We start from the raw sequence: 27,292 nt of genomic DNA, 5'->3' as shown, positions 1-27,292 counted from the left end.
AGAAGGGGAGGAAGGGAGAGGAGCTGGGGGCGCACGTCGGTTGATGGAGGGAATCCAGACAGGTCGTGGAAGTCGAGTTAGGAGGGCGGGTGTCCTGGGAGGAGAGCCGTGCTGCTTCTCACTCCAGGAGAGAGGCACTCTTGGGTCACCTGTTGACACGCAAGTGGGCCTCCAGGTGTCACCGGAACCCTACTAGCCAGGAGAAGCAGCAGCCGAGGGTGTAGGGAGACCTTCCGGGGGTGGGGGGGGCTGGGGGGAGGCTGGGGTCCGGGCTGGAAGCTTCCCGGCTGCAGTAGAGACACGCTCAGGACCCCCTGGCTCTCACAGAAGGACCCACACTCCCCAGGTTCCTCTCTCCTCTGGCGTCACAAAGAGACACAGCATTCTGCTGTTTCTGCGTGAGAAAGAACAATCGAGTGTGCCATTTCCCCCTTAACCGTCTGCTGTCTTTCCCACTTTAGTTTTTAGATCTGATCTCATCTTCCGGGAGAAGAGACCCCAAGAGCATAGAGCAGCCCATCCTGCTTAAGGAAGGGTAAGGCCTGAGTCTGCTTCTCGGCCAGTGGGAGAGATGCAGGGGTGTGCTCCTGGCCGTCCCTGCCATGGACTGGGACGTCTCTGCCCACAGGCTGCTGGCCTCCCAACTCACAGGCAGCCAGACCCTTTAGGGGCTGTCCAGGCCTGGGACAAGCATGGCCTTCGTCCATGTCTCAGATCCAACAAGACTGCACACAGGGCATGTCTGAGACATGGTGGTGTTGTCTTTCCTTGCCCTGTGCCTCTGGCCTGCGGGTTGTGTGAGTGGAGAAACACCTGTCCGTGGGAGAGAGGGGAAGGGGAGGCTGAACTACCCCTTGGTTGGCTCACTCATGCCTGAGTTCAAGACCTTCCTTCCTTCTGTCAGTGCCCCACCCCTGAAACGTCTCCTGCTCCAATCCCTCTTTGTTTTCTGGAGCACACCTGCCACGGCTCCGCGGGCCTGCCCCCATTCTTACGGGCGTCTCCTGTTGGTATTCCCAGGGTGGGAGATGGGGAGGGGGTGGCTGCTTTGTCGGAGGTCTGATGAACCCAGTGTCGTTGCCAACTTGTGACTTAAAGCTACCCCAGCACAGGGGCTAAACTTTTCAAAAGTAGAGACCTTTGCCTTTTGGTTTTTAACCCTATCACTTGGAAATGAAATAAGATGTTGAAAACGTGTGGGCCATATTGGGCAGGACAGATGGGACTTTGGGCTGTGGTGTGGGGAAGGTGCTGGATACGCCCCGAGCCCCGACATTCACCCACGAACATATCCTGTTCACAACAGGTTCATGATTAAGAGGGCACAAGGACGGAAACGTTTTGGGATGAAGAATTTTAAGAAAAGATGGTTCCGCCTGACCAACCATGAGTTTACCTACCAGAAAAGCAAAGGTAACAAGGAAAATTGGCTTTTTACTTGATTCACACACTTTATTCTGAGGGGCCAGAGCCTTGATTGGGGCCCTGATGGGGTCACCGCCTGCTTTTCTGGAGTGAAGCGAAGAGCGTAGAGTAAGCGTCCCATGGAGCGAGCAGTTTCACCACAGGAGCGTGTGGGAGACATCCTTCGGCCAGCCTGGGTGGGGTGGGGAGCAGGTGGGCCTGTGCCCCTGGGCTCCAGGCGTGGGAGTTGGGGTCCTGTGTTGGCCGTGTCCTCCCAGATCTGAGATGGCTTAGATCTCGGTGATGTCGTGCAGGGAGGTAAACTGTGGGGACAGGGCCCTCGAGACGGCATGGGGCTGGAGGCGTCAGGGTCACCGGGAGCCAGTACCAGGTCCTGCTGGGAGCGCGGCGTGAGGCCTGGCTGTTCCCCGGCGTGAGGCCTGGCTGTTCCCCGGCATCCCCTGCCAGTGGCCTGTGTGTGGCTCACCCATCCCCCGCTCAGGCAGGGAGCCTCTTGCCCGCCCCTCACAGACCCCTCCCTGCGGCAGGAGACCAGCCTCTGTGCAGCATTCCCATCGAGAACATTCTGGCCGTGGAGGGACTGGAGGAGGAGTCCTTCAAGATGAAGAACGTGAGTGTTTCGGGGGCTTCTTCTTCTGCTCTCGGGCCGCCAGCAGCGCCCCGCCACCCCGGCTCCTCCGCCGAGCCCATCACCTGGGTGCTCGCGAGCCGGCTGGAGGCGGAGAATCTGCCAGAAGGTGCGTTCTGGCAGCTCCAGGGACCGGGGGCCCAGCTCTGGGGGCCCTGTGGGGTTTCTCTGAAACTTGATTTTGGTCTGGTTGTGAACGTGCAGGGAAGTTGCAAGCACAGGACAGGACCCCCGTGCTCCCTCGCCCAGAGTTGCGGGCTGTCTGCCTGTGTCCCATTTGCTGAACGTGTTCCTTCATTTGACCTCTTCGTCTCTCTCCACGCACGTGCTTTTCTGAACCACATAAATACTTGAGTGTGTTCCCTGAAAACAAGGACGTTCTGGTACAGAGCCCGGACGGCGGCCGAAGGCGGGACCCCCAGCGCTGGTGCGGCTTTGCTGCTGATAACCGTCCGTGCTGAGACCCCGCCGGCTGTGCTGACAGCGGTCTTTGCAGCTGTTGTGTGTCCCCGGCCGAGCGCCACACGGTACCTTCTCTGCCGCGTTCCTCATCTGGAACGTTCCTCGGCCTTTCCCTGTGTTTGCAGCCTTGGTGTTTTTGAAGCACACAGGCCAGATTTTGTGGGCGTCCCTCAATTCGGGTGGGAGGTTCAGGTGCCCATTTTGCCAGGAATCCCATGGAGGTGAGTGCGTCCCCCAGGCGCGTCTTGTCAGGACGGCTCACGGTGACCGTGGGAGACACGCTGAGCTGTGTCCACCTCGGGCTCCTCCGTAGGCTCTCGTCCGTCCCCAGTGGCTCTCTGCCTCCCTCGTCCCTTCACTACTTTCTCTTGGCTTTCTGCCATGGAGAGCTCCGCCCCACGGAGGTTCTTCACTTGTCTGTCAGGGCCGCGTTTATTCAGGGCTGGGGCCTCTCGCTGCCCAGTGTGGCCACGGGACGTGGCGGAGTTTCTGACTGCATCATCACTCCGGCCACCGGCACAGCCCGTGGGCACGCTCGCAGCCGAGCACGGGCGGGGTTTCCGAGGGAGCCGCCGGTGTCGTCATCAGCTGTGATTTTTAGAGGAGGCTGTGGAGGGACAGACTTCCTGTGTGTTCCCACAGAAGGTCCTGCGGGAGGGCCTGCACGTCAGGTCTGCTTACCGCCTGATGAACACAGACCTCGTGGGGACCATCCGTGTGGCCAGGAAGGTTTTCTTGTCACCACACGCCTTGAAGCTCAGTAGGGGAGGAAGTGCCCCTGCCCACTGCCGTGGCCGCCGTGGCTGCTGGGTCAACTCTTGTCACCTCCTGTGCGGTCTCCAGGCTCTGGGGGAGCGTGCGCTCACACTGGCCACCTGGAGGCCTTGTTCTCGGGAGGCTCGGGGTCTGTGTAGGAAGGGTCCCTGCAGCCTCGCTGGCCTGGGTGGCGTCCAGCGTCCCTGGGGACACCGTCCCTGCTGAGCTCAGGTGGTGAGGTGCCTGAGGGTACCGACGGCCCCCCGTACCCCCACAGCCCTCAGCATGGACCCTATGTCTGCATTCTGCTGTCTCATTCTTTTCTCCATCTGGTCCCATTTCTGGTTCTCTGTTCCTAATTTTCTAAATTCTTGTTTCTTTAGATATATTTTATCTAAGTCATTTGCAGTCTCTTTTAGAGCAAGGTGAGAGGTAAATAACAAATAATTATTCAAACGTAAAAGGCTACAAATCATTCCCCCTCTTCAGCTTTACAGAAACCCTGACCTAGCGGGTTTGACAGGCAGCGTGGCCTCTGCCCTGTCAGCTTCCCTAGGGAGAGAGTGCTGCTTCTCTCTTGATCCAGACCCAGTCTCAGCCAGCAGCCCTGGCTTGGGGCATTTCTCTGCAGCTCTTCCTCCTGTCCACACTTCTGGCTGAGGGCTGGTGTGGACAGAAAGACGGCCCATTGGCCAGTTCTCCCCGATGATGCTGATGGCGGGACTGCCCCTCCTGTGGGAGTACCCCCCGACCTCGGCACGCGGGGGGCGCGCCGTCCAGCCTCCGTGCCCTCGCCTGCAGATGACAGCCGTACTCTGGAGTCCGGGGTCGATGCCAGCAAACTGCGTGAAGCACACTGCCCGGGCCTCTGCCAGTGTTGATTCACTGCCCTCACAACGTGTCAATGTGGTATCGCATTCTTCAGGGGAGGTCCCGCAGCGGTCCTAACCAAGGGTGGTAACTTGGAACCCTTTGCTTAAAAAGTCCCGACTCCTTAAGATGAGAGAGAGATGTTCTCAAGGTGTTGACGATTTTAAAGTTTGTTCTCTTTAAGATTCAGAAAGTGGCTGTCCGCGGAAAGAGCTGGCTTAGCTGGCGCTGTCCGTGCGCTCAGCAGGGACACCTTCCAGACCCTGGAGTCCTTGTTCTCTGAGGTCACGGGCAGCTGTTTGAGCACCAGCTCTGGGGTTGGCACCGTGTCCTGGGATAGCTTCCTCCTCGTAAACATCCTGAGGGGGAGTTACAACTCCGGCCCAGTCCCCAGAGGAACAGAGAGGCTCACAGAGGTGGAAGGAGCTTGCAGGAGCCCACGCCACTCGTGTGGGGGTGGGAACTCAGACCCGACCTTCTATCCTGACAGCCTGCATGCGTGGTCCATCCCCAGTGGCCCCAGCCCTCCTTTCCCTGTGTCCCGGTCACTTGCTTCACTGTTCGTGTCTTCCTGAGCGTTCTCAGCCGCCCCTGCCCGCCAGCAGCATGGGCTTCAGGGAAATTGGATGTTGTGGCAGCTCTGCATTGCTTGAGAACCTCTTCAGACGCCAGGAGCCATCCACAGTAACCGTTGGCCCTGAGAAGATGCACACCGTCTCACCCCGCAGGCTCTCCTACAGACGCTGCGTTCAGGGTTTATAGGAAGGTCCCCAAGTCAGGGTCTGCCTCCCAGGAGCTGACAAGGGCTCTGACCTGTCTTCGTCTGCCGTGTCTGCCTGTCTTGCTCATTGGCACAGCTCAGTGGTCTAGTATTCAGTAGGTGCCTGAGGCCACACTGGGTGTGTGGGGGACACAGTGGGTCTGTTTCAGCTGTGATGGGGCTGATGTTGGCCCGGGGTTGCTGAGGAGGAGGACTGATGAGCTCACGTCTCTGTCTGGGTCTGAGATGGACTCCACAGCCCTCGTGGGTGGCGCTGGCTGGGAGGGTGGGGAAGGCCATCCCATGGTGGGACGGCCCAGCCCACAGACAGCAGTTCCCACTCACCCTGCACTGTCCTTTCACCCGGACCCTTGGAGGTGGTTCTTGGGCAAGCAGGTGGCCCCGAGGCAGATGGTGGTGTTTTCCCTGGGCCCGAGGGGCGTTAAGGCCATTGCACCTGCTCCAGGAGGAATGCCCGTCTCCTCTGTGTCGGCACCCAGTAGCATGGGGTCCGTTCCCAGGCCCGTGATGCAGCCTCTGCAGGAGCGTGCCTGGGAGCACCGTGTCCTCAGGTGTGGAAAACACCCTACAAACGGCATTTTCATTCCATCTGGCCCTTCATTTAGGGTTAGAATCACCTGATCTTAGCATATCAGCCAGTTTTCTCTTGCTGCCTTCTGTCAGAGCCAGTTACGTTTGGGGCTAAGTCCATTTGGGAGAGAGCCCGCGTCGCGCCGAGTCCTGTTAGAGGGGCCAGTTTGTGAGGACAGTCAAGACAAAACTCTGTCTAGGGGTTCACTCCATTGGGGATCGCAGTCATACGCAGGTTCGCGCAGTCTGAGGCCCGTGCAACAGTGCATGTGTGCAAGTTGGGCCGGGGCTCGGGTCTCTGTGAGGAAGGCCCAGCTATTTGCTCAGGAACTCGGACATACAGCTTCTCTCCCCAGATCCACAACTCCTGTTCCCTCTCTCCGTGCACACCCTCTCCCCTTGGAAAAGCCCACTACCATCTTTGACATTCTGATTCCTGGCCCTCTTACAAGTCCCGCCTGAGAGCCCTCCAGGGCCCAGGCCTGCCCACCTCCCCCACTTACCCCACCTTCTGTGTACAGCCTGGCTTGCTCCTGGGAGCACCCGGCCCTCCCCGCTGCCCCGGGACCCCCGCGCCTCCCGTCCCCACTGCCCCGGGACCTCTGCACCAACTGGTCCTTCTGCCCAAGACTCTCCATTTTTTGCTTCTCCCACTCAGCTTCATTATCTCTTAGTCATCTTTCTGACGTCAGCTGGGTCATTTGTTTAGAAAGTTCTTGCCTGACTTCTCCTCCAAGGTACGCAGCCCTTACGCTTTGTGGTTGTCCTTATCCTCCTTGCTGGCTGGAAGTTCATGACGATGGAAACTCTGTTTGGGCCACACTGTGTCCCCAGAACCCAGGGCAGTGCCTGGTGGTTGAATGCATAACAAGAAAGGCGGTGGAGGCTCTGAGAAGCCTGAGAGGAAGTCACCCTGACCTAGAAGGAGGAGGGGCAGCCTCCTGGTCAGGTGGGGCGGGTGGAGTTTTTCAGATGGACACAGCAGCACATACGAAGGTCCTGAGGTAGGTGTGGAGTGAGGACAGGAACATGGGCAGGCTAGGCTCTGATGCACCTTGCACAGAAGCCTGCCCCAGCTTAGGAAAAACAGGCGACCCAGAGAAATCAGCTGTATTTCTGTCATGGGTGCAGTGAACTGCAGGAGGGAGACAAACAGTGCCACTCCTTTATTTTCAAATGGAGCCCCTGGAGACCCGAGGAAGCAGAGTGCCTTGGCCAGGCTGACCAGGGGTGACCGGCTGAGTCACTTCAGTCTCCTGAGCCCCAGGGGAAGGCTGTGGCTTGTGGCTCTGTCAGATTCAAGGACAGCTGAAAGCCCTTTGTGCGTGCCGCAGCCCCCGGGGTCTGTCCGGTCCCCCCCTCCACCCCGTCTGCAGCCCCCGGGGCCTGTCCAGTTCCCCCCCCCATCCCTTCTGCAGCCCCCGGGGCCTTTCTGGTTCCCCCCCATCCCGTCTGCAGCCTCCGGGCCTGTCCAGTCCCGCCCCCACCCCATCTGCAGCCCCCGGGGGTCCCCCCCCACCCCGTCTGCAGCCCCCGGGGCCTTTCCGGTTCCCCCCCCATCCCGTCTGCAGCCCCCGGGGCCTTTCTGGTTCCCCCCCAACCCCATCTGCAGCCCCCGGGGTCCCCCTCCCACCCCGTCTGCAGCCCCCGGGGCCTTTCCGGTCCCCCACTCCCGTCTGCAGCCCCGGGCCTGTCCGGTCCCCCCGCCCGAACCCTGTCTGCAGCCCCAAGGTCTGTCCGGTCCCCCCACCCCGCTCTGCAGCCCCTGGGCCTGTCCGGTCCCCCCTCCACCCTGTCTGCAGCCCCCGGGCCTGTGCGGTCCCCCACCCTGCCTGCAGCTCCCGAGGGCCTGTCGAGCTTCCCCACTCCTCTGCAGCCCCTGGCCTGTCCGCTCCCCCGACCCTGTCTGCAGCCCCTGGGCCTGTCCGGTCCCCCTCTCCACCCTGTCTGCAGCCCCTGGGCCTGTCGGTTCCCCTCCACCTGTCTCTGCAGCCCCTGGCCTGTCCGGTCCCCCCACCCCCGTCTGCAGCCCCTCCGGGCCTGCGCCCCCACTTCTCAGCCCCTCGGTCGTGCTCACCGCCCGGCCTTCCCTGGTCCCTTCCCCCACCCCGTCTGCAGCCCCTGGGCCTGTCCGGTCCCCCCCCCACCCCGTCTGCAGCCCCGGGCCTGTCCGCATCCATACAGATGGACCTCGAGCCCCAGTCTCGCTGTCTTGCTGTGAAGCCTCTCTGAGCCTGTTCACTGTCTCCTCAGATGTTCCAGGTCATCCAGCCCGAGCGAGCGCTGTACATCCAGGCCAACAACTGTGTGGAGGCCAAGGCCTGGATCGACGTCCTCACCAAGGTCAGCCAGTGCAACAAGAAGCGCCTCACTGTCTACCACCCGTCTGCCTACCTGAACGGCCACTGGCTATGCTGCAGGGCCTCCTCGGACACGGCCCCGGGCTGCTCCCCCTGCACCGGGTATGCCTGTGCCTCTCCAGCCCCCAGGACCCTTCCAGCCCATGCAGGCAGAGAGCGGGTCCCACAGGACCAGCCAAGAGGACAGAAATCACACCCCAGCCAGCAGGAAGCGAGAGCAGAGTGTATTGAATATTTGTATATGGAGGGGAGAAGGAGAGAGGGGGAGAGAGAGGGGGAGAAGGGGAGAAGCTGGAAATGGAGCAAAGAAAAAAAACGAAACAATGGGCCTTTTTTTTCATGGGGTCCCTTCAGTTTCCCTGTCTCACATCCACCCCATGTGGCCAAGCACAGTTGTCCGGCTTGTGCACTGTACCAGGAAGTTTGGCCAAGGGGTTGCATTGGGGCTTGGCAAGCTGCATGTGCACAGCCGAGTCTCCCAGACTGTTCTCTCGATTGTTAAGGAGCCTTCGTGCAAGAGAGCCCGGGGCTCATCCTCGTGGGTCCTCCTGTCTCTGCCAGGGGTCCTAGTGGTCCTTGGGGGTGGGTGGCAGTGAAGGAAGGTGCTCCATGCGGAGGGAAGACTCCAGGGGCAGGGTGCTGTCGTGTTTCTTCTAGAAGAGCCTGGAAGCAGTCCACCATCTTGCTCACACCCCCTTTGGTTTCTGCAGCTATCGTCTGCACACCATCTCCCTTACCTCCCTGCCCCACTGTGAGCTGGGCTTCCTGAGGGTCACAAGAGGCTCCTCTCTGCCCCTTTTGGAAGGAGGCCTGGGTGCCCTCAGGGTGCCCCATGTGACCTGTGAGAACTGTGACGACCGCTGTCCGGTGTGGCTGTGGGTGGGAGGAATACCCCCAAAGCTCACAGAGGTGGGTCCGGCCCAGGAGAGGCTGAGCACCGGGTCTAGGGGCTGGGACCCTGCTACAGCCATGGGCAGGGGCTGGAGCCAACGCAGGCTGGGGGAGGAGCAGGGACCTGGCCGTCCCCCCCGGGGCAGCAGACCGACCCTTCAGGGCACACGGCCCCTGTGCCTCGGGAGGGGGGCTCCTCCTAGTCCAGATCATTTCTTGTCCTGGCAAAACAAGCATGGCTCGTTTGCCTGCTGTCTCAGCAGGTCTGTAGGCCTCCGGTCCTCCGAGCCTGTGGACGGGCACTTCTCGTGCTCGCGAGCTAGTCCACAGACCACACATGAGCGCCACAGCCCCGTCGGGGATAAGTTCACTTCTCAGGATCACCCCGTTATCTAATGATCTTTAAAAAGAGGAGATGATTGACACCATCGTTCTTTCTGCTCTGATCTCGCTGTGTTCGGGCAGCGGCCTCCCAGCAAACATCCAGCTGGACATCGATGGGGACCGAGAGACCGAGCGCATCTACTCCCTCTTTAACTCGTACATGAGCAAACTGGAGAAAATGCAAGGTGAGCTCGGCACGGCCTGGCGTGTCGTCGCAGGAGGGGGCAGGTGGCTCTGGAGACACCTGGCTGGGCTCCCAGGGACACCCAGAGCTTTCTGCAGGGATGACCGGCCCTGGGAGCCCCTGTGGTCTGCGTGCGTGTTCTCATTTGTGGGCTGAAGGGGGAAGCGCTCTCTGCAGGTTAGGCAGGTGCGAGGATCTGCTTTAATAACCGATTCTGTAGGTAACTTTGAGATGGGATTTAGTTGCAGCCTGTGAGCTCCCAAGTTCTCGAGAAGGTCCTACGTTTAATACTCTCCCAGACCCCAGACTGAGGGTTCATCCTCTGTGTCTTCCAGACGGATGCATGCGTGTGTGTGTGTGGGACACGTGTGGGTGTGTGGACACCCGTGGGAGCGTTCACGTGGCGGTATGTGTGTGCGCGTGCCCAGAAGCTGCAGACGCGATATCTGTGCAGCCGACCATCCTCGGCGTTAGTTGCCTTTTATGTTCTGCAGACGTCAGGTGACGTGGAGATGATTGTCCGGGGTTTACAGCTCAGGAGAGGCGAGCGTAACAAGAGCCCACTGGGAGGCACATGAGGGCCTGTAAGTCCCACTCTGAATGTGAAGTAAAGCTGCGTGGAAACTTTCCCTTTTCCTGGTCTAACCCAGCAGTGTCAGCGGTGGGCCTCGGCCTGGAACGTACTTTCGTCCTACTCTGGTGAGCATGCTGTGGTGAGCTCTCCGTCTGTGAGCTCAGCCACGCGTGGCCTCTGGTCCCCTCGTGCAGCCTCGGGTGACTCCTCGAGCGTCTGCCAGGCCCCAGGCACGTGCACGGTCACACATGGATGCACGCACATGCAAGACAACCGTGTTTACCCGCTTGAACAGACGCTCCGTGAGGACCTGCACACACGGTGCACACCCACACCCACCCCGGTGGGACCTCCCCCAGCAAGCGTGCCACACACAGCCCTTGGCTCCAAGGTTCTAGGCGGCCATGCAGCAGTGGCCCTGGGGCTATACCAGGCCTCAAGGTAGCAGCCCCTTCCCCGCACACTGAGAGGAGTGACCAGAACAGAGGAAGGTCAAGGAGTCTTAGGTTGAAGCCACCATGTGAGATCCAGGTTCATGAAGGAGGCTAACCCTTGCATGATCAACCTCCTTCCAGCGACCTCTCTCCACACATTGTCTCCCTCTTGCTTCCAACCTGGGGTCACCTCAGCATCGCACCATTGCCGGCCCCCATGCCTCTGCCCTAATGCCACCCTCTGCCCCCTTCGTCTGGCTAATACCTGTTTGTCTTGTAAGTCTCCTCCTCTGGGGAGCTTTTTCTAACCCTGTGTATGTCTCTGTCATTGCCATGATTGGCATCTCTGATCTGTTTCCCCTCAGTATACTTGACCCTTTGAGAGCAGAAAGAGGTCCTATTTACCCCAGTGCCTGACATGAAAGAAGAACTGAATACCTGTTTTCTGGATGAATGGATGGACAGGCAGTGGATGACAGATGGGTGGATGATGGATGATGGATCGATAGATGGTGGGTGGATGTTGTATAGACGATGGATGATGGGTGATGGGTGGGTGGGTGATGGATGGATGATGGGTGAATCAAGGATGGATGGTGATGGTGTATGCATGGTTGGATGGACGGATGATGGGTGGATTATGGGTTTAATGGATGGATGATGGATGGGTAGGTAATGGATAATGGTTGGATGGATGGATGGATGGATGGATGGATGGATGGATGGATGGTTGGATGGATGGATGGATGGATGGATGGATGGAGGATGCGTGGATGAAAGAGCCTCCCTCCCAGTGTAGGAGTCATCTGGACAAATGTTCATAGTGTCATCATGATTGGAGATCTTGAGATCTTACGGTGCACCTGGCTTGGGCACTGTAGCCCTGAATCACTTCTCAGACTATCTTTGGGCCTCTGCCTGGAGTCTCAGTGCTTCTTTGAGGCAGAGAGTTTGTCGGCGGCGATCTAATCATCTTGAGACACTCCCTTCATATTAGTCCGAATATTCTCGTGAGCACTGGGACTATGGGGCTTATTTCTACCTGACACAGGCAGTCCTTTCCCCTTGGGCATGGCAGCCTTTTGGCCTCGGAGGAGGCAGTGGTACAGTTGCCTGTGCAAGAGGAGAGATTTGGTCTCCTCCCCCCATCATGTGGCGTGGACTCCGCTGGCCACCCTCCCTTGGGCTCACCCTGGTTCTTTATTGCTCCCCCTGAAATCTGCCGACAGTGGAACCCAGTCCCTCAGGCAGGGAAGGGTTAGTGCGGGGCTTGGCGGGGGCTTGAGCCACGGGGCTGAGATTAATGCAGATGCACTTTTCAAGTGGCAGCAGGGTCCCCGCTCTGTGGTGTGTCCTGGGTTAGCAACTTGCTTCCTCTGCAAAGTAGGCACGAGTGCCCATTTATCAGGGTGCTGGGAAGGTTGGGGCTCACAGGGCATCGAGCCGTGTCTCCCACACAACCAGCCACCCACAGTCTGGCCCCAGGTCACTCCCAGCACTCGCCCACTCAGGCCGCGCTTCTTGGTGCCATGCATGGGATCCATCCACGATTCCCAGGCCTCGATCCAGACATAGCTTTGGCGTCTGCTGTGAGACCACTGGGCAAGCCCTGATGTCCTCTTCCATGAAATGGCCTAACCGCCTGGATTAATCCGGGATCCAATCACACGGCCCCCATAAGGCAGTTGGGGGGCCGAGCAGGGCCTGGCCCTGGCTGCAATATGCTTATCCGAGCCACCTCCACTGCCCTCCTCGCTCCGCTCAGGGCCTGCAGTCCTCTGAAGCCGCAGACCCTTGTGTGATGAAGACGTCCGCCTTCTCCCCCAGCACCACACTGGCAGTGAGAGTCTGTTTGTTTCTGCCATTCGCAATGATCACAGACACGTGCTTGTTCAGGGGCGATCCCTCTTCACCTGTCCACGCTGGCTGTCTTTATAACAGCACAGCTCACGGGCACTGCCAGGCCCCCGGGCAGGAGCCTCTCAGGGACACCGGTGCCCCCACTTCCCAGAAGGGCTCGCTGAGGCTGGGACATAAGTAACCTGCTCCAGGCCCAGTAGTTCCCACAAGTGGCGGCCTTGGGGAGGGAGTCCAGGCGGTCCGGCACCGGGGACCATAACCCTGCGTTTTATGTGAAAAGAGAAAGGCTGAACTCCAGTCAGCGCGCTACCCACCGGGTCTCCCCGCCTTTCCCTCCTCTGCTCGTTCGGCCCTCGTGTTGACGTTGCTTACCCTTCTCCTGTCAGATCCTCTTTTTCTTTGAAACTTTCAATCTTCCCAGTTTTCCTTTGTACAGACTTGTGATTTTTCAGTAAGAATTAAGAGAGTTCTCCTGGGTTGGAAATAAAGACAGTGAAGTGGACCCCAGAGCTGCTGTGATCATGAAGCAACAGTGCCGATGGGTGAGGAGCCCTAGATGCTGGCTCACCCGGGCAGGTGCTGTCCAGGTGGCACGCCTTCTCGCCCGGGCAGGTGCTGTCCAGGTGGCACGCCTTCTCGCCCGGGCAGGTGCTGTCCAGGTGGCATGTCTTCTCACCCGGTCTCTCTGTGGCCCTGGAATGGAGGGCCCAGCTCAGGTGTTTGGGGAACAGGTCGCGGGGGCCCAGGCTCAGCTCAGGTGTTTGGGCGCTCCTCTTGGATGCCTGGAGGCCACAGCGTGCTCTTCAACTAGAGTGAGGTGGTCCAACGAGAAAGTCACGTGTCTGGCAGGTGGGGGTGACAGAGGTCCTAGGACGCTGCCCGTGCAGACTAGCTAAGAGGTGACACCCATGAGGACGGCTTCTGTTGCACCTTGTGCCCCATGTTCGAGCCACAGGGTGTGCACGTAAATGCTAGGTGAGTGACGCCCTGGCCCCTCTTTCTAAGATGGGGCTTTCCTTGAGGTCGTTTCCCCAGGGCGAGCCTGGGTGACCCCAGAGGCCCTCGAGTCCCCCCAGCCCAGTGTCCAGGAACAAACATGTGCCGGTTGTGGTCTGGTGAGCAGTGGGGTGTGGACAGACGCAGGTTGCCCAGGAGACAGGCTGGTCAGACGGGGCGGTGGACCCTGGCTTCTCCGGGGCTCAGCATGGCCCGGCTCTTGGGACCGGCTTCTGCTTTTTTGTGCGCTTGCGTGGGAACGGTCGCCCTGCCCTGGGCAGGCTGCCCGTGGAGTTCCTGCCCTGACCTCCAGCCCCTCCCAACGCCGCAGAGGCCTGTGGCAGCAGGTCTGTGTACGACGGACCGGAGCAGGAGGAGTACTCGACATTCATCATCGACGACCCCCAGGAGACCTACAAGACACTAAAGCAGGTCATCGCTGGGGTCGGGGCCCTGGAACAGGAGCACGCCCAGTACAAAAGGGACAAGTTCAAGAAGACCAAGTACGGGAGCCAGTGAGTATGGCATCGGGATGGCAGGGGAGCTCTTGGCAAAGGTGGAAGGGAAGGGACTGCAAGGAGCTTTCTGGGGCAGAGCATAGCCGTAACGCCCCTAAGGCCGCCTGCATGCACCCATGAGGACTGGGGCAGCCTCCCCGTACTCCCCAGGGTCTGCTGGACAGTGTCCCGGGGGCAGCCCTTCCCTAACCTCCTGCCTCCACACCCTCCTAGACCTTCCAGACCCTCCTGCCTCCCAGTCCCTCCTGTCTCCAGATCCGTTGCTTCCAAAATCAGGCTTTAATGGGCCAGAAATCCCACCCCTGTGCCTGTTTCTAGGCCACAGGTACACTTCCGTAGGTGATTCCGGCTAAGTCTTTTTTTCTTTGCTTGTCTGTATTTTTCACAATGATTACGATGACCACGTATCACATTTAAAGAGAGGAAAAAAGAGTGTGGAAACGTGCTCATGGGCACTGGCGACCGGAGCGCTGCCTCACTTTCCCCTCCCCCACCTCCTTTGCAGGGAGCACCCCATTGGCGACAAGAGCTTCCAGAGTTACATCAGGCAGCAGTCCGAGACCTCCACCCATTCCATCTGAAGCAGGATGTTCTGTCCCAGGACGGTGCCCTGTGCTGCTCGGGAAAGCCGCAGTCTTCGGGAAGGAGGGAACAGAGACAGGACAGTAGAGCAAGGGATCCACGCTTCTGCAGCTCCCCTCTGAGCAGCGCCGGGCTCGCCTCCGAGACGCTCCAGGGGCCGTGGCGGGGTTGCTGGTGCGCTGACCTCACACAGGTGGCAGGCGACCTAGCTGGCCTCTCTGGAAGGAGGCGCCAGGGACGTCGTGCCCCCTGCAGACTTAGCGCTTGTGTGTCCTGTGCACTTTCGCCTTGGCTGGGCTCTGTGTGCCCGTGCCCGTGGAGCCCTCCGGCCCTCTCCTTTCACACACACTGCTTCAGCAAAACTAGGATGCTGTGCGCGTTGTCTCCTGCGAGGCTGCCTGCTGGCGGCCGTGGGCTCCGGCCCTCCGGTTCCGGCCGTTGACGTTGGCGGTAATCCTGGCTGAAGGTCCGTGTGTGGCTTCATTGTGCGGTCCTGCACGAAGACCCCAATGCGAGGATGCTCCTGGTGTTTGGGGGGACGGGGTCCTTCTGCAGAGAGTACTTGGGGGGGTTCCAGTCTGCTCTCCCAGACGTCGGTGTCCCTCTCCCGTGGGCTGCGGGCGCTGCCGGAGCCGGCGACGGGCCATGCTGAGCGTCCACCCCAGCCCCCTTCAAGCAAAAGTGGCTGGTTTGCTGTTAGTGGAACTTAAAGTAGAATCCACAGCAGCCACCCTTTCTGGAAGTTTGGGGAAGGTTCCAAAAATAGAAACATGCATTATTTCCAAGCTGTTTTTCTTAGTGTTTTTAAAGAACCGTTTCTAGTGTGCTCTTTGATACCAAGTACCTCAGTACATCTAGACCTGTACTCCTCACAGGGGAGGGTGCCCAGCAGGGCCACAAAGGGAGTGAGCTGCTTCTCCCAGAAGCCGGTGGAAGGCCCTCCAGACACCAAGGGACGCGGACTCCTGAGCCTTGCAGACCCCCAGCCCCCAGGAGCAGCGCTTTGCTGGGTCTCTGTGAAGCCCCCAGAAGATGCCAGGCAGTGGTGGGTGCTTTTCTGTTGGGGTGGGGGGTCCTGACGTGGGGCAGTGAGCCTTCGAGCTTGGAGAGCACTGTTCAAACACACAGACCTTCTGCCATCTCTGCTTTTATTTGCAAATACTGTCCTTCAGACTCTGAACAATGGCAGATAGTAACGTTACTTGTCACGAAAGCGGTGGAGGAAAATCTTGCAAAAAATAAACTTTGGGACACACAGCTATTAGGCTGCACTGAACTGCAATTTTTAACATGGATTTGTAACTTAATGTTTCTGTTTATAAGATGCTAATGATTTGCAATGTATTTTACTGGCCAATTAAAACAGACGTTTTATTCTTTCTGAGGACTGGTTTGATACTGGTGCACGTGGGAGATGGGGTGCGTGGCAGAGTGGGGCGTGTGGGAGGCTGGGTGACAGATCTGTGGCGGCGAGGTTCAGCTGTGGGCCTTTGGAGCAAGCCGGAAACCAGTGCGCTGGGATGGAAAGACGAGGGGTCGGGTGCTCTGAGTCCGTCCGAGTGTGTCCTGCTGGGCACCTGCATTGAGGATGGAGACCGGCGTCAGTCCAGGAAGGGTAGGACGGGCTCCAGCACGTGCTGCCATCTCCGAGAGTCTGTGGGCTCGAGCTCCAGGACCAGACACGGGCAGGCATCCGAGGGGGAGCAGCAGGAGAGGCTTGGGGAGGGCCCTGTCCCACCTGGACTGGTGGAGGGAGGGGGCTGCATGCACGGTGGGGGGCCTGGGGGAGACCGCCCCCAGATCAAGGGCACGTCGTGTCCCTATTCCTTCTTTCCATGTGGTTTTCATTCCGTTGCTGTTTTAATTCCAGCCTAACTCAGCTGTTAGGAAAGAACCAAGTGGTCTGGCTCTGGGGCACCAGGTCGGACTTGGGGGGTTGGGGGTCAGCCCCTCCCTGGGGGCATGGACTTGGGGAGGGGAGTGCCATCGCTGCTTCCCTCCGGCCCCTCCAGGCAGTGGGATGGCACCAGGCTGGGTGGGGGGCTGCCAGGACAGAGGCCCATGAGGGGCCCATGAGGCCGCCAGGACAGAGGCCACCAACACCGGTCAGCCAGGACATGAGCGTCCACAGCAGGGCCCCTGGGCGGCTCCGAGGAGGGACCCAGGGAAGTTCTGCCCCCGTGGGAGGACAGAAAGGAGAGCACCTCAGGGAACGTGGAACCAGAAGCCCCTCTCCCAGGACCCCTCTGACAGGTCACAGTGGCTTATAGGGCCCTCAGTCTGTGTCCACCTCTTCCTCCAGACAGACTAAGCGTCCCACCATCCTGGCCTCGGTCCTGTGGCCTCTCCCAGACTCTGCCCTCGGGGACCTGGCACCACGTCAGCAGCTGCGCCAGCCCCTGGGCTGGGTGACCGGAGCCCTCCTGTGAGCGGGGATGCTGTGAAGTGTTTCGGAAGGGCTAGAAGTGCACGTGGAATCAGGGAGGCCCCTTTGCTTCGCTCTGAGTATTTATTCTGCTCAGGGAAAACACCTACTACGATTTATTTATTTGACAGAGCAAGACAGCACAAGCAGGGGGAATCAGCAAAGGCAGAGGGAGAGGCAGGCTCCCCACCAAGCATGGAGCCTGATGCAGGGCTCCATCCCAGGACCCCGGGATCATGACCTGAGCCGCAGGCAGACGCTTAACCATCTGAGCCACCCAGGCGCCCCGGCTGGTGTCCTTCTAAGACCAGGATGCAGCCAACAGACACAGGAAAAGGTGCTCCACATCACTCACTATCAGGAAAATACACGTCAAAACCATGATGAGCTCCCACCTCACACCAGTCAGAACGGCTAAAATCAGCAAGACAGGAAACAACAGGTGTTGGCGAGGGTGTGGAGACAGGGGAGCCCTCTTCCACTGTTGGTGGGAATGCAAGCTGGTGCAGCCGCTCTGGAAAACAGTAGGGAGGGTCCTCAAAAAGCTGGAAATAGAGCTCCCCTACGGCCCAGCCATTGCACTACTGGTATTGACCCCACAGGTACCAAACAGTAATTTACAGGACGCGTGCCCCGCGTGCCCCGCGTGTACTGCAGCGCTATCTCTACGGGAGCAGCCCGAGTCCCACCGACAGAGGAACCATAAAGGGGACGTGATGGCCACAGACAACGGACTAGTGCTCAGCCGTCAGAAAGACGGGATTGCGTCACTTGCGAGAACACGCTTGGACCTCGCGCGAACCATGCCAAGTGAACGAAATCAGACTGATGAGGACAAGTGACCGTGTGATTCCACGGATACGTGGAGCCCAAATGACGGCGGCAAGCCCAACGAATAAAGAAAAGGAATCAGAGCCCTAAATGCAGAGAACAAAGTGGGCGGGCGAAGGGCAGGGCTGCAGGGGAGCGGGAGGTCCAGCCTCCGGGTGAAACGGAGCTGCCAGGGAGGGCGTGGCCTGGTGACCGAGGCGGCTGCGTGGGGGGGGGGGTGAGCCCAGCATCACGCACAGACGAGCTGCGACGCCGTGTGGCCCTCCGGCAGCCGACGGACTGCTGTGTCAGCTACACTCAAAGGGAAGAGGAACAGAAGAAACAGAAGGTTGGGACAGGGACACGCAGAGGGACGACCGCGCGAGGACACGGGGAGGCACGCGCTGGCGGAGCCGCGTCTCGGCCCTTCCGCCTCCCGACTGCGAGGGACCAGCGTCGGAGCTGCACGGGGCGCCTCGTTAGGGCCGCGCCGGCCAGCTGTCGCACAGCTCACGCCTGCCCGTCCACCCGGACACGGCACGGAGTCCCCTCCCCTTGGGCCTCCCCGCCACGATGAGCGCCCCTGGCACCACCACTGCCGCTGCCTTTGCCTGAGTTTGGTCCGCGCTGACGTCGTCCTTAAAAGGAAAAGAAAGGTGCGCGACTGTGAGGAACCCTCCAAAGGCTTGAGGCCGACCCCACAGCGGAAGTCTGGGGGGAGGGCTGGCGAAGGCCTCAGAAGGAGGGCAATGGCGGGAAGGGCTGCGCTGGGCTGACTTCTGACCTCTGACTGTGCGGTGATGTCACAGGGGCCACTTGGCAACAGGGGCCCCCGGCCACACTGGGCTGCTCATCGGACAGAGGCTGGAAGACATGCTGTCCATCTGAGGGTGCCCTTGGGAGCTCGCGTCCCTCTGCTTTTCCAAAGCCTGACAGAGGGGAGGAGGATGGAGAAGGACACGGCCGCCCACAGGAGGCACCGGCCGGGCCCCGGGGCCCCTCCCTCGGGGGTAGCCCTCGGACACCTCAGGGCAGCCAGCGAGATGGCCGAGCTCCAGAGGAACAGGAGCGTGGGTGGCCTGCATCAGAAGGGGGATCCTCCGAGCTGCATCAAGAAGCCGTCCAAGGAGCTGGGTAGGCCCCAGCGGCGTCCCTCCCTCCAGCCCGGCCCCATTGCCCCTGCTGAGAATCCTGAAGGCCCGGCAGCGCATGCTAGACCCGGGGTCTGCCGGTGGCCAGACTGGGGGCTGGGACCCACTGAGCGGGCCACGGGAAGCTGTGCTGAGGTCGGGAGTGGGGCGAGGCGGGCTGTGCATCCAGAGGGCCGCGGCCACGTGGAACGTCTCTGGTCGGTCCCGCTCAGGGAACGTGCCAGGCAGGGCCAGCAGTGAGCCCGTGGGGGTCGTGGACACAGGCTACGGGCCAGCTAACTTACACGCGGCTCTGCTTGCCGCCCAGGCTTCCCTGAGCGTGCTGCCGTGGGGGCGGGGGTGGAACACCTAGTCCTCCTGTGGGCTGCGCCTTGAGGCTCACCCCCCGGGCTCCCCAGCTGGTAGGCGTCTCAGGGTCCCCTCCCCGGAGGGCCGGACCCCAAGTTGGCTGAGTGATGAAGGTGACTGGTTCAGTCATTTGCCGGGCCCTCCGCGGTTCTGGTTCTCCTGGGAAGGTCACCCATCGAGCGGCCCTTTACGAGGGTGTTGGGACGCCATGGAAATGAAACACAGTAAGCGGGAAATGGGGTTTGCTGTTTGAGCCCGAGGGCCGAGTTTTTGCTCTCTTAGTGTGAACATCCGAAGACGCGCTGTCTCAGGAGGAAGAGGCAGAGGAGGTGCTGACCGGCTGGCAGCAAGGTGGCCACTGCGAGGCTCTCACCACCTCGGTCCAGGGAGACCTCTGAGCAGGACGAGCCCTCTGCAGGCTCGCTGAAGAAGACCCAAGTTTCCCAAAGAAGAAATCAACCTAAGTCTACACAGGCAATATTGCCAACTGACATGGGGCTGTCTGATACACCCCCGTGGGACCAGCCACAAGAGAGGACGGTCTCGGCCCCCACCATTTCTGGGTACCCCCACCAGCACCGCTGGATCTCCCCAAGCAGGACGAACGGCAGAGAGACGTCCCCGTGGCGCCCTGCCCTTCCTCGCATGACCAGCAGCCCGAACGGGATGCAGCAGAGGGGCTCGGCCTCCCTGGAGCCCGCAGGGCAGAAAGCAGCAGGCTCACCAGCTGTGCATGGGGCAGGCCGCTCCAGGCCCCACTGTCCACATGGTAAAATAGGACCAGAAGAGGGGGCCCTGCCGGGAGCCCCACACGGGCCTCTGCACACCTGCCTGGAACAGGGGCAGGCAGGACACAGAAGCCAGGCCAGTGAACCCAATGGATGGGACGAGGGGGCGGCCAGAGGGCACCTGCAGCCTTGCTGTCCAAGTGGGCCTCAGCACAGGCCTGGTGTCGGAGGGAACAGCAGGAACCCATCAGCCGTGTGCCAGAACCTTGGGTGGCCACACACTGAGCCTACCCCCAACCCTGGCCGCCTGCACAGGACCCCCCGTGGGACATGCCCAGGCTCACGCAGCTGTCTGTGTCCACAGTACCCGCCCCGGACTCCAGCACTCAGGCCCGACTTGCCACCCCTCCTGCGTGAGGGCAACCTGGACTGGCACCCAGCTCTCCGTCCCTTGCTCATGCATGCTCAAGGAGGGGGATCCAGAGAGGAATGGGGGGCTTCCTCCGAGGGCAGGGGGCCCTGCTGAAGCCTTCAGCCGTGTCCCCAAGGTGCAAGGCGGTGTTGTCAGGCCTCCAAGCTCCCCCATCACAGAATCGAGGCCCGTCCTGAAGAGGGTCTTGGTAACGGTCGCACCCCCTCCCCAGCCAGCTCCACACTGCCGTTTACACGATTTCTGATACTTGACTAGCTGTCCAGAGGATGTGGCCATGGCCTGACCCCAAGCCTGCACCTGCAGGCCCGCCACCACCCACTGGGCCCCCAGGGGCTGTCTCACCGCCAAAGAGTGATCTGTAAGCAGTTTGAAGATACTCACATCTCGGCTGAGGAAGCGAGGCCGCAAAGGGAAGCCTCTGGAGAGCCCGCTGGTCTGTCCTCCGACCTCACTCAGCTCAGAAGCAGCACACGTCTGCCTCTAGCCCTCTGCCTGCCTGCCGGACACGCATCGGCTGAGCCCTCCTCACCCGCTGCCCCCATATGCTCAGAGCCCTGATACGCGCAAGAGCTGCCTTAGGAAAAGGGAAGGGGCGAGACCGGCAGACGTTTAAGTATTACTATCCTTCCTTTATGACAGAAGATGCACTGGGGGTTCTAACTCGGAGAAAAAAAGTCACGTCTCTCTGTACGATTCCTTCCTTCTTGCTACATATTATAGAAGAAGCAGGTTCAGGACCAGCCCGGGTCTCGTACAACACGCACACACACGCACACACGTGCCCACGGGCAAGGGCCTGCTGAAGATTTTCCAGAAGAGATCAATTGTAAAATCCCTGCTCGAAAACCGCTGCTTCTGAACCAGGTCCTGTTCTCTGAGGTAGAGACTGGGCTGCGCGCCTCCCTGAGGGATGTCTTGAGAGACACCAAGTCCCGGAATATTCTCTGGTGACCCGAGGGCTGCACCCTGCACCCCGCACCCAACTTCCTCAGACCCCTGCCCGTGGCCTTTAGGGCTTCGTCTCTGGGGTGGCCAGCATCCGCCTCGGCGTCCCCGAGCCTGTGTGTGTGCGGCCGACGAGAGAAGGATGGAGGACCCCTAGTTCTTACCCACAGGGAACGCAGATGAGTCAGAAGTGTCCCAACGACACGGCCAAGGCCACGTGCACTGAGCACCCGGGAGGCGGGCTGAGATGAATCTCCCGCCAAGGCAGGTTGCCTGACACGGGGCAGGGGCTCCCCCGAGACCAGGCCCAGGGCAGGGATGGTGTGGGAGAGCTCGAGGACCAGCCACGCTGTTGGTCTCTGCAGAGAAGTGTGCAGGCTGCCTCCCAGAGCCCGGCCATCACCTCCCTGGTCCACAGGTGCCCCCAGCCCTGAGACCTGTGAGCCTTCGGGATGCTGGAAGGGAATCCTCTCTGCTGTACCCTCTCTGCTCAGAGGCCTCACCGGGCCTCCCGTCAAAGGGTGATCGAAGGCTTTGTCATTTCCCCCCCAGCTGCCCTGTGTTTGCCTCTTGGGCCCTGGGTGTGTCGGGCTGGAGGATGGGGACCAAGCTGCCGGCAGGGAGGGAAGCAGCTACAGGGAACCAGCCACCACTACCGCTCTGGGCTCAGATGCGGCCCATGGAAATGGGACCGTCCTCTCAGACTCAACACCTGCAGGAAGGCCTGTCCGTCCCTGTAGGGCCAGGCTGTGGGCCCATCTCTCCCTGAGGGGCTGGGCTGTGGTCCTCTCAGGCCTCATAGGGCCAGGCCGGGGCCCAGGGAGGCTGACGACAAATGCTGCTCCTTCGTCCCCAGAGTCCGAGGACCAGGGAAAGGACCTACGAAGTGACACTGAAGATGTCAGCTGGTAAGTGGTCTTTGTCCAGCAGAGGTGGTTTCCAGAGACATGGGGATGACATGGGCCACCCTCCCCCCTGCTCCTGCTTCCCCGGGCAGCCCCTGCAGCTGGCCATGGCCCGAGTCTTGGCGCTGGCTCCTGTCTTGGCAAACGTTCACACCCGACTCTCCAGACTGCTGGGCGTGCCAGAGGTCTCATCTGTTGGGGAAGGTCTGGGTGTGCAGCACCCTTGGCGGACAGGGCCCTGGCACCACCAGCATCGCCATAGCACCATCCCCGAGCAGCACTGCCTCGTCCTCCACGCCACCCATCCTGCCACCCCCAAGCAGGAGGAAGGGCCTCCACACCCTGTCCCACCCCGCTCCATGGGGGCATGTCGCAGAACTCTCCCCACACCGAGGGGAGAAAGGGCCAGCCCAAAGCCTCATCTCCCTGACAACAGCCCAATCCATTGCCCCCACTCCTCCTACAGTCAGGCAGACCCAGAGGAAGATAAGCAGGAAAAGAACCAGGACGCCCTCGGAAAGTTGGACCCGGACAGTGGAAAGACAGAGCCACAGGTAAAGAGGAGCCGCCCAGAGGCCAGCGGCAAGAGAGGGAGGGCTGGCCGGGCACACACGTCTGCCGTCCTCGGGTCCTACTGCTATTTACCTGTTTGGTGTTTTCCCTAGGAGCAGGACCCAGAGTCCATCAAGCTGGATGACCCTCCAGGAAAAGAGGCAAGAGCCTTTGACTTGCATAGCAGGGAGGCCTGTCAGGCACGTCCTGTGGGACCGCAAGCAGGCCGTGGACACATGGTCCCGGGGCCCTCTTGGCAGGGCCATGCTGTAGGCTGGACAACCCAAGAGCCTTTGGGTCAGGCTCTTTGCTCCTGACTGACACTGGGCATCCTAACCCCAAGCTTCCCAAACACTGCAGTTGCCAAAAGCATGTAGGACCTGACAGGAGGTGGCCCAGAGAAATGCCCCCTGCCCCATGCCCTGGTGCACTGGCCAGAGACCCATCAGAGCTGTGGTAGGAATTCCCACCGGGCACTTTCTGAGGGAAGGAGGCTCTCATTTTCTTCCTAATCCAGGTGGGAGGGAATGGAGAAGGAGCTGGACTTATTTACCAGGCCCTACAACAGATAGTCCCTGGTGGGATCCAGGGGTTCATCCCCAAATACCTCTGGCATTCTGGGCCAGCCCAGGTGCCTGATTAGAGACCCTGGGGCAGCAGCACCTTGAGCTGCTGGAGGCTCTCATGCCTCAGTGGGAGTCCTCACCAGCGCGGGCCAGAGTGGGTCCCAGGTGGTTTGTGGGCAGTGTGCAGGTGTGGGCCAGCTCTGGGCATTGCCTCGTGACCCACAGCCCTGGTTCTCAAAGGGTGAAGCCAGGGGAGACCCTAGGATCTCAGGGACCAGAGAGGGTGAGTAGGGAGAGGTGGGAGGCCGTAGTCTTCCCTCCTCTCTGCCAGAGCTGGTCACGAACACCTTGCCATCCACACTGCCAGCAGCTCTCCGCCCAGCTCCTCAGGAGGCCCCACTGAGCACAGCCATGCTCTGGTGGTCCCAGCCCTAGTCATGCAGACCCAGCCGCCCCAGGGCCTGGAGCCCACTGCCCCTCCCAGGAAGCCTCCTCTCCCCTCCAGCTCACCCCAGCATGCCATCCAGACCTCTTTGGTTTCCATTCACAGAAATCACCTGTGTTTGTGGAGATTGACCTGGGAGACCATGCCGAGGAGGTAAAAGCCCTCAGATGACAGAGCCAGACCACCTGCCAGGAATGCTGGCGGCTCAGGGCTCACGAGGCTTGTCCAGGGAACCTGTCCCACAAGGATATATTGCAGGCTGAGGCAGAGGTGGGCCAGCAGTGCCAGGAGGACTCTGGGATGCTGAGGACTGGCCTGGGAATCTGAAAGCCACCGTTGCCTCCTTCTTATCCTCCAACCTGCATGCATTCTGGCATCATCAGAGACTCTAGGGCCAGAGTCAACCCTCAGGGTGCCCATGGGCCCTGAGAACCTCTTCTGGGATCATACTGGGGTGGTACAAAGGGCATAGGCTTGGGAGTCAGAGACTTGGTCTTCACATTTGGCTCTGCCAGTAAATACTCAAGTCACCATACCTCTCAGTGCCTCTCTTGTTTCATCTGTACGATGGGGATCTTAGTAGTACCCGCATTCCAGGGTTGTTCTGTAAAGCACTCAGAATGGTGCCTGTACCCAGAAAGCCTCATATCAGGTATGATCACCACGACCATCACCACCACCACCACCATCACCATCACCACCATCACCACCACCATCACCACCATCACCACCACCATCACCATCACCACCATCACCACCACCATCACCACCATCACCACCACCATCACCACCACCATCACCACCATCACCACCATCACCACCACCACCGTCACCACTGTCACCACCGTCACCACCATCACCATCATCACTACCATCACCATCACCACCATCACCACCATCACCATCACCCCACCGTTACCACTGTCACCACCACAGTCACTGTCACCACTGTCACCACCATCACTACCATCACCATCACCACTGTTACCACCATCACCACCATCATCGCCATCACTACCACCACTGCCATCACCATCACCACCACCATCACCATCACCACCATCACCACCACCATCACCACCATCACCACCACCATCACCACCATCACCACCATCACCACCATCACCACCATCATCACCATCACCACCATCACCACCACCATCACCACCATCACCATCACCACCACCACCATCACTACCATCACCACCATCACACCACCACCACCATCGCCACCATCACCATCACCACCATCACTACCATCATCACCATCACCATCATCATCACCACCATCACCATCACCACCACCATTACCACTGTCATCACCACCACCACCATCACCACCACCATTACCACTGTTACCACCATCACCACTGACCATCACATCACTACCATCACCACCATCACATCACTACCATCACCACCATCACATCACTCCATCACCACCACCACCATCACTACCATCACCACCATCACATCACTACCATCACCACCATCACATCACCACCATCACCATAACTACCACCATCACAGTCACCATCACTATCACCACCATCACCACCATCATCACCATCACACTATCACCACCACCATTACCACTGTCATCACCATCACCACCGTCATCACCATCATCACCATCACCACCACCATCACCATCACCATCACTACCATCACCATCACCACCATCACCACCGTCATCACCATCATCACCATCACCATCATCACTACCATCACCACCACCACCACCACCACCACCACCACCACCACCATTACCACTGTCACCACCATCACCACCACCATCACCATCACCATCACTACCATCACCATCACCACCATCACCACCGTCATCACCATCATCACCATCACCACCGTTACCACTGTCACCACCACAGTCACTGTCACCACTGTCACCACCATCACTACCATCACCATCACCACTGTTACCACCATCACCATCACCATCATCGCCATCACTACCACCATCACCATCATCACCATCATTACCATCACTATCACCATCACCCATCACCATCACCTCATCACCATCATCATCATCATGACCATCATCATTCTCACAGCATCATCGTTTTCTGTAAAATGAAGGTGTTGACCAATGGCCTGTCTGGACCATCCAACACAAATGTCCTAGGATGTCCTCCATTTCTCAGCTGTAGTGGGCAGCTGTCTCTGGAAGTGTTTTGAAGTTCAATCTTGGAAATTTAAGCCCCTGCCTGGGGAGTGTTCTTTTCTAGATTGCACCTCCTCTCTCTTTGCCCTCAGAGCGTGTGGTACAGTGAAGAACGCTGGCTCCTCACGAGGCTACCTCAGGGGACCACAGGTTTTAAGGGCTCAAGGAGGGTCATCCAGTGGCAGAGTTGGGATTACAGTCCAGAGGTCACAGTGGCCCACATCAAGGGCACATTTCCTTGTCAGGGTCTCCTAATTGGAAGCTTCCTTCCTTCCTTCCCTCCTTCCTTCCTTCCTTCCTTCCTTCCTTCCTTCCTTCCTTCCTTCCTTTCTTTTAGAGAAAGAGACACACACAGAATGAGAGAGAGCAAGGCAGGGGGAGGGGCAGAGGGAGGGAGAGAGAGAGAATCTTAAGCAGGCTCTACTCTCAGCACGTGAGCCCAACGCAGGGCTTGATCTCACAATGCAGAGATCTTGACCTGAGCTGAAATCAAGAGTCAAACACTTAACTAACTGAGACACCCGGTGCTCCCCCCACATTTTGGGGAAATTTTCACTCGAAGTGCCCAATGCATGGAAAGAGGCTCAGTGCCAGCACAGTCTCCATGCCCCCATCTGATCCTTGGGCAGGTCCAACAGGTCTGGCCTTGGTGGCTATGGTTGATGGGTTGATTTTCTCTGCTTGTTCCCTAAACTGCTCCTGCCACTTCCCACAGGTGGTCACAGGTGCCATGAGAGAAGAGAAGCGGTCCCAGATGGACATGGGGGATTTGTCAGAAGACGAGTGAGTGACGCTTGTGGGTCTATACACAGGGATGTGGGAGTTCTCTACCACGGTGTCTGGTGGGCCCACTGTGCCTCATGCAGAATGGGCAGAACGGCATGCATGCCGTCCTCTCCCATGTGGGCAGAGACCCAAGCATCCATGAGCCTGATGGGGCTGAGAGGCAAGTGGTGGGACTCAGGGACAACCCTTCCTTGAGTCCCCCTCGCCCCACAGCCAGACCCTTTCTCCCCACCCCATCAGCTGACAAATTGGCCAGACTTCGAGGTGGGTGAAGTGGGAGGAGGCAGAGAAGGTGAGAGGGAAGGGCTGCCGTGTGTGGTTCCAGCTTCTCAGTTTGGGGTTTCGCCGGGAGGGAGGACCCATTACCGGCCAGCATCTCTGCAGAGTGGGCCAGGCCCCAGAGCTGGGGTGGGAGGCACATTGCCCTGACTACCTACACCCTCCTAGGGTGGAGACTGGGGAGGGCCAGCCAAGTCCCACGAAGTCCTGGGGCCATACGGGGTGCTGGGAGCAGGTGGCTATGTCACCCAAGGGCCCATGGATCTACTTTATTCTAAGTAATATAGAGAAGCACAAAGAAGAAAATAGCAATTCATTAAATTTCCCACTTCTCAGAATTAACAACTATATTAATATCTTGGTTTATTTGCTCAAACATTTTTTAAAAGAAGACTATTGCTAACAGAGATATTTAGATAGTAAATTACTTTATAAAACTGACATGTGGTCCTTTTAAAT

The 27,292-nt window shown here is 59.4% G+C and overlaps 2 protein-coding genes across 7 annotated transcripts in view; both read left to right on the top strand.

Annotated features, from left to right (window-relative positions):
• Positions 1-15,654, top strand: part of RASA3 (RAS p21 protein activator 3) — a 107,928-nt gene extending 92,274 nt beyond the window's left edge. For all 5 annotated transcript variants that reach the window (XM_040624974.1, XM_040624967.1, XM_040624985.1 and 2 more), the window contains 7 exons: positions 462-535; positions 1,307-1,413; positions 1,953-2,035; positions 7,746-7,954; positions 9,209-9,312; positions 13,507-13,690; positions 14,199-15,654. In XM_040624974.1, coding sequence (XP_040480908.1) covers positions 462-535; positions 1,307-1,413; positions 1,953-2,035; positions 7,746-7,954; positions 9,209-9,312; positions 13,507-13,690; positions 14,199-14,274 — 837 coding nt within the window. In that variant the 3' untranslated portion in view covers positions 14,275-15,654. The remainder of the gene's footprint in view (positions 1-461; positions 536-1,306; positions 1,414-1,952; positions 2,036-7,745; positions 7,955-9,208; positions 9,313-13,506; positions 13,691-14,198) is intronic.
• Positions 15,655-22,061: 6,407 nt separating this feature from the next.
• Positions 22,062-26,533, top strand: LOC121100287. Of its 2 annotated transcripts, XR_005832046.1 has the most exons (3): positions 22,062-22,574; positions 22,686-23,736; positions 26,484-26,533. XR_005832046.1 is itself a non-coding variant. In XM_040620846.1 (2 exons), the coding sequence occupies exons 1-2, from the start codon at positions 22,074-22,076 to the stop codon at positions 22,887-22,889; spliced, it is 705 nt and encodes a 234-aa protein (XP_040476780.1). In that variant the 5' UTR covers positions 22,062-22,073; the 3' UTR covers positions 22,890-24,317. The 2 variants fall into 2 exon arrangements, 1 of the variants encoding a protein (XP_040476780.1); XM_040620846.1 differs by lacking the exon at positions 26,484-26,533 and having other exon boundaries at positions 22,686-24,317.
• Positions 26,534-27,292: the final 759 nt, after the last annotated feature.

Source organism: Ursus maritimus, unplaced genomic scaffold (genome assembly GCF_017311325.1).
Source record: "Ursus maritimus isolate PB19 unplaced genomic scaffold, ASM1731132v1 scaffold_10, whole genome shotgun sequence".
Classification (NCBI taxonomy): Eukaryota; Metazoa; Chordata; class Mammalia; order Carnivora; family Ursidae; genus Ursus; species Ursus maritimus.
The sequence above is the reverse complement of the archived record's forward strand: the minus strand, read 5'-3'. Positions and strand labels throughout refer to the sequence as shown.

Excerpts from the sequence above, each read along its gene's own strand:
- LOC121100287 (XM_040620846.1), top strand. The coding sequence starts at position 22,074 with ATGGGCCACCCTCCCCCCTGCTCCTGCTTCCCCGGGCAGCCCCTGCAG. Across the intron at positions 22,575-22,685 it reads GTGGAAAGACAGAGCCACAG|GAGCAGGACCCAGAGTCCAT; the intron begins GTAAAGAGGAGC and ends TGTTTTCCCTAG.